This window comes from Sprattus sprattus, assembly GCF_963457725.1.
Source record: "Sprattus sprattus genome assembly, chromosome: 10".
Taxonomy (NCBI): Eukaryota; Metazoa; Chordata; class Actinopteri; order Clupeiformes; family Clupeidae; genus Sprattus; species Sprattus sprattus.
The window spans coordinates 19,438,964-19,452,431 of record NC_137908.1 but is presented as its reverse complement, the minus strand read 5'-3'; the positions used below and the strand labels follow the sequence as shown (position 1 = coordinate 19,452,431).

Genomic DNA, 13,468 nt, shown 5'->3' with positions numbered 1-13,468 from the left:
TTAACCATACAGTTACAAAATGTTGCATCTTAGCTCCATTCCTGTGACAAAACAGTCTCTCAATCCGACATTAGTGTAATGACTGTATTTGACCTGCAGGTGGAGAATGGCTTTATCCTCCCCATTGAGAAGGAGGTGTTTATTGACCAGTTGAAGGACATTGTAGACAAGGCTGAGGACATGCTGAGCGAGGACACAGAAGGGGAGCGGGCAATCAGTAGGGAAGGCAGCCCTCAGCAGAGTCACATTGCCAGCCTCACAGGGAGCGAGGTTAGACAGAGAACCCCCTCAACACAACACACACACTCACCACACGCACCTGGGTACTGTTCGGCGACGCTCGCTAAGCGGTTTAGCAAGCTAGATTCCAGGCTCAAAAAAGAGAACGCCCCTTTATTGGGTTCGGCGAAGCAACTTCTGATAAATTACCATAGTAACATATCTCTTAGCACTAACCTGCTCCAGGGCAGGCTAAAAAAAGAGTACCTGGATTAAGTTTGCCACACCCTCCGGCAAAAGGAGGGATCCCCCAGTTCTTGTATGAGCGCTACCGATTCAGCCGACAAGGAATAATTAATTTACAGGACCTTCTCGAGTCATGCATTGCAAACACCACAGACGAACATTGAATTGTCTTGCGCTTTTTTGCGAGTGGATGCATAACGTCTTTGATCCCAGGACATTTGAGCACATAACCCATCTCCCTTACGGAGATATCGCCGAAAGTTGTTTTACCTACCTAAGATCTTGATTTGATCATGTCCCTTCTACAATGACGATGTCATTAACCATACGTCATCAACAAATGCAATTTACATCATTGCAAACGTCTAGTTTTACAAACGTGTCTAGTTTTTGTGCAGAAGTGAATAAAGTACTCTGTCTACTACACCATAGCATATGATTTTTGTAGAAAATGATTAAGGTGGATGCATGATAAGAAGAGAGAAATACACACAATATATTTTCATTGCTTCAATTTATTGAATTTCTTATTAATACATTTACATTTAGTCATTCCGCAGACGGTTTTATTCAAAGCGATTTACAAGGAGTGTTCCATCACTCCATTTAAAACTACAATTATTACGGAGGCGAAGGGGGTCGAACCAGCGATCTGTTGCATGCAAACCATGAGCTCTAACCGCTGCCGTAGTCACATATTCAACATCGGAAAAGATATCACGTCTTAGACAGCCTATAGACAGTTTCTAATATTGCTGTCTCAGCGGCCGCAGTGTTGGATTTTGACATGATTATGGTCTTGAATTCTTCATAATGCGTTCATGGTCATATCCTGCCTTGGCGGAGAAAAAAATTAGTCTTTTTCTTTGACTATTGTACCGTTAACAAAAAATCATGGTTTTGGTGATCGACCTTTCCTGCCTTTTGAAGCAGGACGTGCACGCGCAATTTAGCTGACGAGTCTAGCCTGGGACACATTAACTTGACTATTAAGTAGTTTAGCACCCGTCGCTAGACCGGTATAGCCTGTTCTCATTTAGCGAGCTAGATTATCTCATTTGGCGAGCTAGACTGATTATCTTAGCTTCAGTTCTACACCGAACAGGGCCCTGTTCAAGCATTTATTTCATCACAACACACACACTCACCGCATACACCTGTTTATTTCATCACAACACACACACTCACCACACACACCTGTTCACCTGTTTATTTCGACACCTGTTAGAAATACTCTCCTCTCTTTGTCCCTCACTCTACCAGTCTCTCTCGTTCACATGTCTTGCTCTCTACTTTTACATGTTTTCTGTTTAATTCCATCTCTTCTGTGCTCTTTCTTCTCAGGGTTTGATTGGGGCCTCTGGAGTCCCTCAGCCGGTTTATCAGCAGAATGGTTAGTGAAAGGTTTTCCTATGTCAAACTAACTTCACCCTTTCTTGTATACCTCTATGTGTGGCTTAGGATACAGAAAATGTATTTCTAGGAAGCTTAGGGATGCAAAATGTTCTTTTATACCTCATGTCATTTTTACATTACATATATTAAGGAATTAGACCAAGCTATACATACCCCCTTGACATGTTACGGTTGGTTGCAATGCCGCAATGCTGACTTCTTACACATTTACAATGCCTTATGATGACCTAGTGACATGGTCCCTATGACTGTCCAACACAGCCAAAATCTGTCCATTTTCCTTGATCCAGAAATATGTAACATATGGTTTATTTTCACACAGACTAACTGTTCCATACCTTGCAACTCTCCCTCAGTTCTACACACTGGCAAGAGATGGTTCATCATCTGCCCTGTGGAGGAGGTTCCCACGGCCAGTAGGGATGCCCCATCTGATGGAACTGCGTCCACACACTCCTCCGGCACTATGACTGTCAGGCCTGATGGGGTCAGGACCACACACTCTGCTGACGGGTCAAGCACTCACCCGGCAGGGGCCAGTGTAGCCTCATCCACATTCTCTAAAGGTAACACTGACTCAGTGAAGGGATCAGCATTAAGCATATACAGATCTATCCATGTGTTTTGTAATTCTGTATGAAACGATAGGTATCTAAAAGAGTAAATGCACCCTAATGTATCCTACATGTCAATTATTATATTATGACATCCTGCAGTAGAACTTGAGATATGTGTAATATATATTTAGTTATGATATGATATAGTTATGATACAGTAGATAGTTATGTTGATAATAATGGTTATAATTTTTGTTACCACTAACTATTATTATTATTATTTTTGTATTTAGACTCTGACTCCACCTCAGCACCGCCATCAGCAGGCAGTGATGTGACCGGTGTGTGCAGCCCTCTCCCCCTGCCTTTCTCAGACCCATTGGCCTCTCTGTCTCCAGCCATCTCTCTTCCCTCCACTGCCCTGCCAGCCCAGCCACCTCCTTTACACCATCCCCCAGACGAAGGGCTGGGTGCTGCCGGCTCTGCCCAGACACGCATGGTGCAGGTCCACCCGGGGACAGGCCTGCGCAACTCCCTGTCTGTGGACGAGAGCCAGCTGAGTGGGCGTCTGGCCTCCTTGTCCCCAATCCACGCCGCACAGCAGGTGGCTGAACTGGCCTGTGCCAGTTCCCTGGCTGAAGAGGTGCCCTGCTGCCCTCTGGTCATGCCCCTTTCTCTGGACGTCAGAGCAGCCCCGTCTTTAACCTCCTCAGCTCCACCCACGGACCTGAGCTCCACCCGAGAGGCCCTCCAGATGCAGACTGAGCGTGGCCACGCCTCCGTGGTGATGCAACAGCCTTTTTCCAGCGTGGGCGGGGCCAAAGCCCCATCGCTGCCCCAAAGCCCTGCCCCGTGTCAGCCTGGGCCCACTGGCGAGTCGGACGGGGAGGGGAGCCGCGCCCGCGGGGGGTTTGTGGACAGCACTATCAAGACGCTGGACGAGAAGCTGAGGAATCTGTTGTACCAGGAGTACGCCCCCATGTACCCATCAGGAGGCGCGGCCGAAACGCCCGGGTCCGGCACAGAGTATGTGCAGTCTCCACCAGGGCCAGAGAGCGCTGTGGAGGGGTCTGGGACCAGCACACCAGGACCCCTGGGTGACGGACGTCTCAGGGCTGGAGAACAGCTGGTAATCCCATTACTCTTTTCTACCTCAGTGTTGCCAAGCTGCCTCCTGTTGCCTACTGCTCTTGCCAACACCCCCACCCGATTCGTAGCAATTATTTTAGCCACAGTGTTCCATCACTCCATTTAGACTTCTGATACTGTTGAAATGTCTTCTTCATATTTGAAATTTCGAATCTATTTTTATATTCTCACCCCTGACCCTCTGTACGTTTCTGCTACTCCTAGCCTCAGATTCCTGAGCGGATGGATAGTTTAAGCGCACACAGTGACTCTGGTGTAGGAGGTGAGTAATGCTGAAAAGCTGAGTGACCACTAAAACAGACAAATGAAGAAAATGTATTGTTGACAGAAAATCATTAGAAATGTTCTAACTGGTACCTATGTCTCTGTCAACAGCCAAAAGACATGGGATGCCCCATTCTACCTCTTGCTCTGGATCCAGAAGTCGATTTAAGGTATCTTGTCCTGTGTCATTGTCACAGTAATTTCTAGTTAGAAGACAACAGTCAACTGTGGGGGCAAAAGACAGTAATGCTTGTTATTACAGTCATTTGTGTGGCTTGAAGGTGAGTGACCTGTAGCTGCTGTTTGTGGGCTGCAGATGATGGGGGCTCCCCCAAGCGCTCTGAGCGAGCGGAAGCAGCGGAGTTGGAGCAGCGGCGGGACCGGGATTTCTGGAGGGGTGGAAGAGTCCCCTGGGTCACCGCCAGGGGGCATCGTCACCGTGGGACGCTTTTCGGTGGTGAGCTCGGAGAACGGGGCCACACGCCGCAAGCATGGCAGCCACTCGTCCACGTCCTCCCGCTACTCAGCCCCGCCAGACTTCTGCCTGGAGGGCCCTCCCCCCGCCCTGATAGCCAAGCGCGGCTCATTGCCCCGAGCAATGACAGCGGTGCCTGTGGACATGACTGCGCACGCTCGCTTTATGTCTTCCGACTCGGGGGCGGAGAGCAGCCCTGCCCGCCTCGCCCCGGCCACACCGAGTCGCCATGGCCGCTCCGAGCGCAGGGGAAGTGACCTCATGAAGAGGGCAGTGGCCTTCCTGCGGCGTTCGGGCCGTAGCAGCAGCGCGCAGAGCTCTGATTCGCCTAGCCGGGCGGCAGGCGGGGTGCCCTGCAGTCCTCTCCACCACTCCTCATACTGCAGTAGTGACAACGACTCAGAAATGGAAGATTCTGACGTCAAAAGGGAGTTTCAGAGACTAAGGGAGAAGTAAGAGACCAACATATGTGTGTTTTTGTTCTAAATTGGGATTGTTTATGTTTGCATGTCCGTTTAGACTATCTGTGTGTTTGTGTGCGTCTGACTTTGGAGAAGGCAAGTTATGTTTGTGTAAGTATATCAGTTTGTGGCTGTGGCTGGGGATATTTCATGTGATTGTATGTGTGTGTTGATCCTGTCCTGTCTCACCCATCTCCTTGTCTGTAGGCATATGAAGGAGATCTCTGAGCTGCAGGCACACCAGCGCGGTGAGATAGAGCTGCTGTACCGGCGGCTGGGGAAGTCTCTGCCTCCCACCCTGGGCCTCAGTGCTACACTTCCCCCTGGTGGCCGCCGCCGTAGAGCCAGCAAGCACAAGCTGAAGGCTGGCAAGCTCCTCAGCCCGCTGGTCCAGCAGCTGCGTAGCGTCACCACCAAAAGCAGTGATTCTGGTAAAGCCACCGAGGCCACCAAAAGCAGTGAGTGTCATTGGACTCGTTTTATATCAGTAAGCTTGTGAAATTAATTCACTGAAATATTAGAATAACATTTTATTAGTGTAGTAATCTGTTTAGTAGAGTAGAGGGTTATTAAAGTGATTCTTGATGTCATTACAACAATTTCTTGCCACAGTAAGCAATTGCTATTCTAGTGTATCGGGACATTTCTTCACTGCACTATAAGTGATCTTTTGGTGATCTTTTACAAGGCAGTAGGTGTTGGAACCATATTTATAGATTGCTTTCTGGAGTTAAGTAGCAGAATATATTACCTTTGCAGCGCTGAAAAACCTCTCCTGATGGCACTGTGTGTGTATGCACTTCTCTCTGAAGGTGACCATGTCCCTAGTTTGAACGGTTCTCCAGCCAGAGGTCCGCTCCTGTATGATGGCAGAGGTCCTGATGGGACCATGCCTGGCTCTGATTCAGAACCAGTCCAAACCCAGCAGCCTTGCTCTCTCAAAGGCTCCCTTTCCTCAGACAACATCTACACTGGCCTTCAGGGTGAAGCTCCAGCGATGCCCGGCGGGCCAGGCCAAGGTGAGCCTGCCCCCCGCGTCCCTACTGTCATCTGCATCTCCCAGCATGCCACACTGTTCCAGTCACACTCTGTCTCAGAATACCTACCAACACAAATCAACACTACATTTGAGTTTGTTCTTTTCAGTGCTATAAGAATCCATGAGGAGTGGCAGGATGTGTTCCAGGATTGTAGTCATCGTAGGGGAAATGCAGTATTGATCAGCTTGTGCTCAGGAACTACATTCACAAAAATGGCTCTGAATGTGGTGGGTGGTTGTAGCGGTGGTACAGTAATGAACAAATATAAGCAGATTTGTGTTAGATTCATGAGGAGGCTCAGCTGTCGTCTTTAATGGCAGTCGATGGAAAATGTACCACGTACACTGAATCCTGGTCTAGATCCCGCACATTACCCTTAACATTAAAAAACTAAATGTATTCACCAGAATCGTAAAATGCATGCCCTAGGTACCATTTGCTTATTAACAATTTGGACACCTTCATCTTCCCATCCCTCAATGAGTGCTGCAAGTGTGCTCAAGTATAAATACGTATACTGTACCGTAGTTCCTGCCTTGATGAAGCATCAATAGTTCTTCAGGTTTCACTCCTGGCTACTACTACCACATCTTTTGGGGACACATACAGGAATAGTTGTATTTGAAGAAGGTTGTTCTAAAATGGCATGAAGGGACATGAGAATAGTGTTGTATCTTGCCATTGGGCTGCTGTATTATCTAGACTCAGTCCACTTCCTATGACTCCCTGGTTCCTGCAAGCTGTGATATCTCCGTCAGTCAGTCGCTACTCTAGCTGCAACTCTTGTCTGTTCTCTTTTCTCTCCTCTTATCTTCCCTGTTTGTGTTGGTCTCTGCAGGCTGGCCCACCTATCCCCAAACACCTGAGAGGGTCACCTATAAAGGCAGTAGCAAACCCCGGGCTAGATTCCTCAGTGGGCCTGTTTCTCTGTCCATCTGTTTGTATATCTTTGTCTCCTCCATTTCTCCTTCTCTCCTATCATTTTGTATCTTTTTATTTCATTTTAGTGGTAAATCTTCCTTTCCCCTCAGTATGTCTTTACCTCTTTTGACCCCTCCTCCTCCTTCTCTCTCTCAGCCACTGTCTCCCATCACTCCTCACTGTCTCCCTCCTCTTCCTTTTGTCTGTCCTGTGGCAGGTTTTGTTTGTTTTCCTCAGCATTTCTCTGTGTGGCAAAGCTTCTCCTATGCAAACACACACTAAAAAATGCTTGAGTATTGCATGGCTCATGGTTGGCGCGCAGTTTGACTGCTGCAGATGCACACCATTAAGCAATATGGATTGTGGTTTTCTGCTAGTGTTGTTAGTATGAGAGAGCAGTTTGTTCTATAGCACTATGTAGCAGTTGAGCAAGGCTGCATGGTTGTTTAGATGCATGAACTCCATTTGCTTGTGCTGTAGTCACCCCCATCAGAGCTGAAGTAATTTATTGTAGTAGAAGTTCAGAAGTGCTGTTTATTTCTGTTGTTTTGTCTTTTGTGATGTATGCCAAATTATACACAATTTAATTAGATTTAACTCCTTTAACTTTATATGCATGTGGTTATATTATGGAGAAAATATCACTTATTGTGCCTTATCGGTTTTGTAGTTAGCTTTGCTAGAAGCTTGTTAAGCAGCTTTTGTGTTCATGCGTTTTGTGTGAATTTGAATATCAGATGCACAAGCTTTAATGAAACTCTATTCGTCTTTTAGGGACAACCCTGAAGCGCCTGTGCCTCGGCAAAGAACGTGGTACTAGTAACTATCCTGTTTCTTCCTCTCCTCCCACTCACTATCTGTCAACAATTCTCATCCTATCATTCTGCCCCATCTTTGGCTTCTGTGCATTAGTATCCCAGTAAAAGGTCACGACATTAATGGTTCAAAATTCCTTCGTTTATCATGGAAGATTATTTGGAAGAAGCTTTTGCAACTGTGTTTTTTAAGCCATGTAAACATTTAAATAGAAAACCGGAAACATTTTTCTTGAAAGTAAATCATTCTTGAGCACTTATCTGTCCTTGTTTTATTTCTGAATAATTTGAGGTAATGGAATGCCTATCCTACATCTGGGCAGTTTCAATTTCGGTTTTTATCTTTTTACCTACACAAAGTGTGTTTTTTAACAAGTTGTATAGTAATACAAATAAGACTTCCACTTCAACTATAACAAGCATGTGCAATATTTGGGTCATTAAATAGCATGACTAGAATGTGAAATATGTGATACGCTGTATGAAGTGAATAATGCTTGTTTTGACAGGGTCTGGAGCGACCTCTGCGGCACCATACCAGCCTCAGACTGCAGGCTCCACCCCGCCGCCTCACCAGCCAGTGGTGGGGCTTGCTCAAACTCAGACCAACAACAGCAACAACACGGGCATCTTAACACAGCAGCTGCACTGGCTGGCAGATGACTGGGCCAGGGAGCCGCTGCCGCCACTGCCAACACCCAGCCCTGCCACCCCGCCGACGAGTCCCCAGCGACAGATCTCGCCCGGCATGCCTGCTCACTGGCAGGAGGGCAGAGCCAGGGCAAGGGCCCGGGTAAGAGCCAGGAAAGCAATGACCCTAGAGGTGCGTATCAAGAGGTGAAAGTGTGGCAGAAAGAGAGTTAAGGCATGTGTATGCGAAGCAGCAAGTACCTATTTGTATGTACAACCGTATCACCATATTTAAATGTTTTTAAGAGCGTGAATCAGACAGTCTGTCAGTCAGTTAAAATGATTGAATAAGTGACTGAAGTGACAGGCAGGTAGAGTTGAAAGGAGTTTGTGACATTGTGAGAACATAAGAGAGAAATTGAGTGAGTGTGTGAAAGAGCAAGCAAGGCAGTTGTATGGTTTCTGATTCCAGTGTGTCCTTACAATCCCTCCCAGGTGGCTTCCACACCAGCAGGGGGTGCTGCTGCTCAGCAGATGCTTATCTCCTGGCCCATGATTGACAGCTGTCCTTCAGGTGCTGGTCTGGATCCTGCTACTTTGCTACGTGAAGGCAGCGTCATTCCACCTGCAGCATTAGGAGGACTACTGAGCTCACCCGTCTATGTGACCCAGTGGGCTGGGGTGTCCTCGCCCTCCAGTCCACGGGTGTTTATCTTCCCTGAAGCCTCAACCCCATGGACCGCCCCCACCTCACCTCAGCAGCCCCCCAATCCTAGAACCAGTACTCTCTAGATTCAAACCATTTTAAAATTCAAGGTAGTGTTTTTAGTATGTACAGTGTAGCCAAAAAATCCCTACACTATGCTTACAAGAGCCCTCTTGTATATTTCACGATCTGGAACATTATTTAACCCCAAGTGTGTTATTTAACCTATTGGAGAATGTAAATATTGGGATTCATGTAGACATGCTCTACCATCATTTTCGTACATATGCTATGGGCATTATCCTGGTGGCTGTATATAATCGTTTTGATTTGTTGGTTTGAAAGACACCATGTGTGTGTATAATTTATCATAGTCAAGACACATTTGTACCTAGCTGAGTGTATGTGTGTGTGCTTGAAGTCTACCACCCAGCCAAGTACTGTAGCTATGTATATATACTTACAAATTTCTGTACATAGGACCACTGCTCCACGTATGTACACAATGCAGTAGACATGATGACCACTGTATGTATGAAAGCCATTGCTGTGTGTACATAAGGCGTATATAGACATATGGATATATCTGGATATATCTGTTAGTGTGGAATGGGGTTGTAGAATTTACTGTTGCCACTCCATACAGTACAATGGGTAGGAGAGGAGGAGGACAGCTATTAGAAACATCACATCACTGTGAATCCCTTCCAATCCAGGTCACCTGTGCCAATCGCTTCCGCCTGCAAGCCTTTGTCCTCCTGCACCCAGGCCCTTCGCTGTTAACTTCACTGCTTTAAACTAGAACTTTAACCGGAACTTGAACGCCAGCTGTGTACTTGACATGAAATGCTCCCCCCAGTGGGTGTGCCTTGAAATGCAGTTTTCTCTAATCACTCTGGAAGGATGCACTCTACGCACTTCAGTTTGTTGCAGCATGAGTGGCCTTTTTGAGCAGGTTTGCATACGAGATGAATGTGTTTGGTGTAGAGAGCACCTCTGGAATTTGTTGTTTGTTTGTTTTGTTTCCTTTATAATTGCAGTATGATATGAGAAAAAAGGAATATATGCTGATGTTCTGTTAAATGGAAATGTAACGGAACATGCCATTGACTGGTGTTAGTACAGCAGGTCTATGCCATTTGTGGGGGTTGAAGTCAACTCTAATAGAGGGTTTAGGCTTACAGCTTAATCTGATTTTGTTCAAAGTCTTTGTTTGGACACACTTTCCTTGATGTACATTTAATCTACTTACTATTCATATTTAAAAAATATGGCCATGTACAAAAGAAGCTTAGGCAATATGTGTGATTACCAATGAAGGAAAGGAAGCTTTATACATTTTTGAGGTACCAGATATTGTAGTCATAATTTATAACTGTATACAAATCACACTGACAGCATTTCCTGTAAAAAAGAAAACAACAAAAAAACATTTGGAACCTACATGTAAGGATTGTCACATTGTCACAGAAAGAAATGTAATTTGTACCTTATTTTAGTAAGGTGTAAGTACAAATGAAATGTGGGTTGTTACCTCCAGATTAAGCCTAACCATATTTTCAATTGACAATCCTTCATGGTTAAGAAACCCTGCATTTGGCATTACACAGTAATCCTATTCCAGGAAATCTACATTTAAAATCAGTTAGCTGTGAGTTGAGTACAATGTTTTTCTGGGCCGTGGTAAATGACCACCGGTGACTGCATTTGAGGGTGTAGTATATATGCAATGATCTTTTTGGAGGTAGTCACTTGCTCACTTCAGAGGCGCTGTGATGTGAGTTGAAGAAAAAGAGGCAGATTATCTAGCTGTGCAGCTTTTCTGATGTTACTTTTCATTTGATCAGCCCCCCTTGAACACCATTTTAGCAAGGAATGCACAACTTCATTCCTGGACATGTTTATGTCACATGTGCATATTTTAAGTGACCAACGATTAGAAAATAAATAACATTTGGCTTGAGCATATTTCAGAGTTCTCTCTTTTTATGAAAAGTAGGCAGATTGCAATAAGGTGCCTCCACATCACACACCTAAACACACACCGCCTTTGGATCTGCCAAATCTCTTCCCTACCTTCTCATCAGTATCAGAGTATACAGTGGAAATGCATTCGGTATTCAGACCCCTACACTTTTTCCACATTTGTTATGTTACAGCCTAATGCTTAAATCTACACTCTACACTTAATACCCCACAATTACAAAGCAAAAACAGGATTTTAGGAATGTTTGCAAACATTTTTTCAAAAAGAAAAAAACAAACATTACATTGATGTAAGCATTCAGACCCTTTACTCAGTACTTAGTTGAAATAACCTTTGGCAGCCATTACAGCATTAAGTCTTCTTGGGTATGACGCAACAAGCTTTGCACACTTGGATTTGGGAATTTTCAGCCATTCTTCTCTGAAGATCCTGTCAAACTCTGTCAGGTTGGATACGGCCCATTGCTCTATCCAGAGATTTTCAAGTGGGTTAAAGTAAGTGCTCTCTCCTGGCCACTCAAGGACCATCACAGAGTTAAGCCACTCCTGTGTTGTATTGTGCTTATGGTCATTGTCCTGTTGGAAGGAGAACCTTCAGCCCAATCTGAGGTCCTGAGTGCTCTGTCGTTTGCTCTGTTCAACTATCCCTAAATCCTGACCAGTCACCCAGCCCTGCTGCTGAAAAACACATCCATATGATGCTGCCACCCAGTGGCATTGTTCCCATTGACTCAGGGTGCGCATCTACTCACCCAACATTACCAAAAAAGCAACAACAAGGTTTTAAACACAGAATTGTGGCTTATATGTTAATATGCTAAGGTCACCATAGGGTATAAAGTTATCAAATGTGCTGTTATGAGATGTACAGTTTTAAACAATAGTGCACTATTGCCTGGACCAATGTTGGCAAGAGTTAAGAGAGAGGCTATCCCATCTATGGTGTGTGTGTGTGTGTGTGTTCTTTGGGGTGTGTGATGTGTGGAGAGTGACAGTATGAGTGTCAGTTCTAACGTTAGATTGGAAACGTGACCTGCAAGTTAAAAGGTTAATTGGTTCTGTAAGGCGTGGCTGTGGCCGACAACAGCCAAAAATAAAAACAATGTTCTGTTGTAACTTAATCAGTGTGACCTTAAATTGTGGTGAATGCTACAGTATGTTAAAGAGCCATTAGTTGACAGCAATTTATCATCTGTTATTATTTGAAGTAGGCTAATTATCCTACATCTGGATGGGCTAGGTAGCTACTATCTTAGCAACATAATATTAAGGCTCACTAAAAACATTAGTATGTGTCAGGATCAACAATCTAATATATTGTTCTGTGCTCGTAGTAGGACCTGAGGAAGCCTTAATTGCATATTAGTGTAATGGTCAACTGTAGCATATGATATATGTATGCGTTTGCATATTCTGTATATGTGTGTATTTACGTATAAGAAATGGGCAGAATGGTTCCCACCCCCTAGAGGAGGTTGCATCATACCCCTGCTGCTGCCACCCTGCTTTACCGTTGGGGTGGTTTTGGGCAGGTGATGAGCAGTGACTGGTAGCAGTTCCTTTCTCTAGACATGACCTTTGAATTGAGGCCAAACAGTTCAATCTCTGATTCATCAGACCAGAGAATCTTGTTTCTCATAGGCCAAGTCCTTTAAGGGCTTTTTCTTTTTTTTAAAGATTTATTTTTGGGCTTTTATTGATAGAGTGGGACAGGAAATGAGCGGGAGAAGAGGTGGGGAGTGGAGAGGAGAAATGACATCAGGGCGGAATCGAACCTGCGTCCTCCATGGGCATCAAGCCCGAAGGTGGTCGGGGCTACTGGTTGCGCCACAGTGCCCCCCTAAGGGCTTTTTCTGCTAACACCAAGGCTTTCATCTGGCCAATCTGCAATTAAAGCAGAGATCAGTAGAAAGTTTCAGTGATGCTTGTCCTTCTGGACGTTTTGCCCATCTCAACCCAGGATCTTTGGAGGTCAGCCAGAATGACCATCGGGTTCTTGGTCACCTCGGTTACCAGATTGCTCAGTTTGGCCGGAGTGCCAGCTCTAGGAGGTCCTGGTTGGTTCAAACTTTTTCCATTTAAGAATGAAGGTCACTCTGCTTTTGGGAACCTTCAATGCAGCATATATTCTTTTAGCCTTTCTCCTCAGATTTGTACCTTCCCACAATCATGTCTCTGAGTTCCGTCAACCTTGTGGCTTGGTTTTAATTATGATACGCGTTGTCAGGTGTGTTACTTTCCAAATGTCCAGTGAATTGAATTCACCAGACTCCAATCAAAGTGTAGAAACATGTCAAAGATGATCAAGAGAAACTGGAGGCACCTGAGCTAAATTTCAAGCATTATAGCAAAGGGTCTGAAAACGTATGTCAATGCGATATTTAATTTTTTCCCTTTTTAACAGATTTGCAAAAAATAAATTCCTGTTTTTGCTATGCCATTATGGGGTATTGAGTATAGACTGATAAGGGGAAAAATTAACTAAAACAACTGTTTCAAAAAGATTTCTATGCATTTTCTGGATATTTATTCTTTGTGTCAGATGATCTGTGTGGAATGATCGAAATCTGTCAGGGCAGAGAA

The 13,468-nt window shown here is 45.1% G+C and overlaps 1 protein-coding gene across 3 annotated transcripts in view; it reads left to right on the top strand.

Moving 5' to 3' along the window:
• Positions 1-10,867, top strand: part of wnk2 (WNK lysine deficient protein kinase 2) — a 29,296-nt gene extending 18,429 nt beyond the window's left edge. The window contains exons 17-29 of one of the 3 annotated variants that reach the window (XM_080846414.1): positions 100-270; positions 1,810-1,858; positions 2,238-2,447; positions 2,732-3,567; positions 3,792-3,849; positions 3,963-4,021; positions 4,168-4,778; positions 4,995-5,245; positions 5,600-5,806; positions 6,666-6,764; positions 7,523-7,561; positions 8,073-8,386; positions 8,689-10,867. In XM_080846414.1, coding sequence (XP_080702540.1) covers positions 100-270; positions 1,810-1,858; positions 2,238-2,447; positions 2,732-3,567; positions 3,792-3,849; positions 3,963-4,021; positions 4,168-4,778; positions 4,995-5,245; positions 5,600-5,806; positions 6,666-6,764; positions 7,523-7,561; positions 8,073-8,386; positions 8,689-8,985 — 3,201 coding nt within the window. In that variant the 3' untranslated portion in view covers positions 8,986-10,867. Of the gene's footprint in view, positions 1-99; positions 271-1,809; positions 1,859-2,237; positions 2,448-2,731; positions 3,568-3,791; positions 3,850-3,962; positions 4,022-4,167; positions 4,779-4,994; positions 5,246-5,599; positions 5,807-6,665; positions 6,765-7,522; positions 7,568-8,072; positions 8,387-8,688 lie in introns of all 3 variants that reach the window. The other 2 variants (XM_080846415.1, XM_080846413.1) reach the window with 2 other exon arrangements.
• The last annotated feature ends 2,601 nt before the right edge of the window (positions 10,868-13,468 follow it).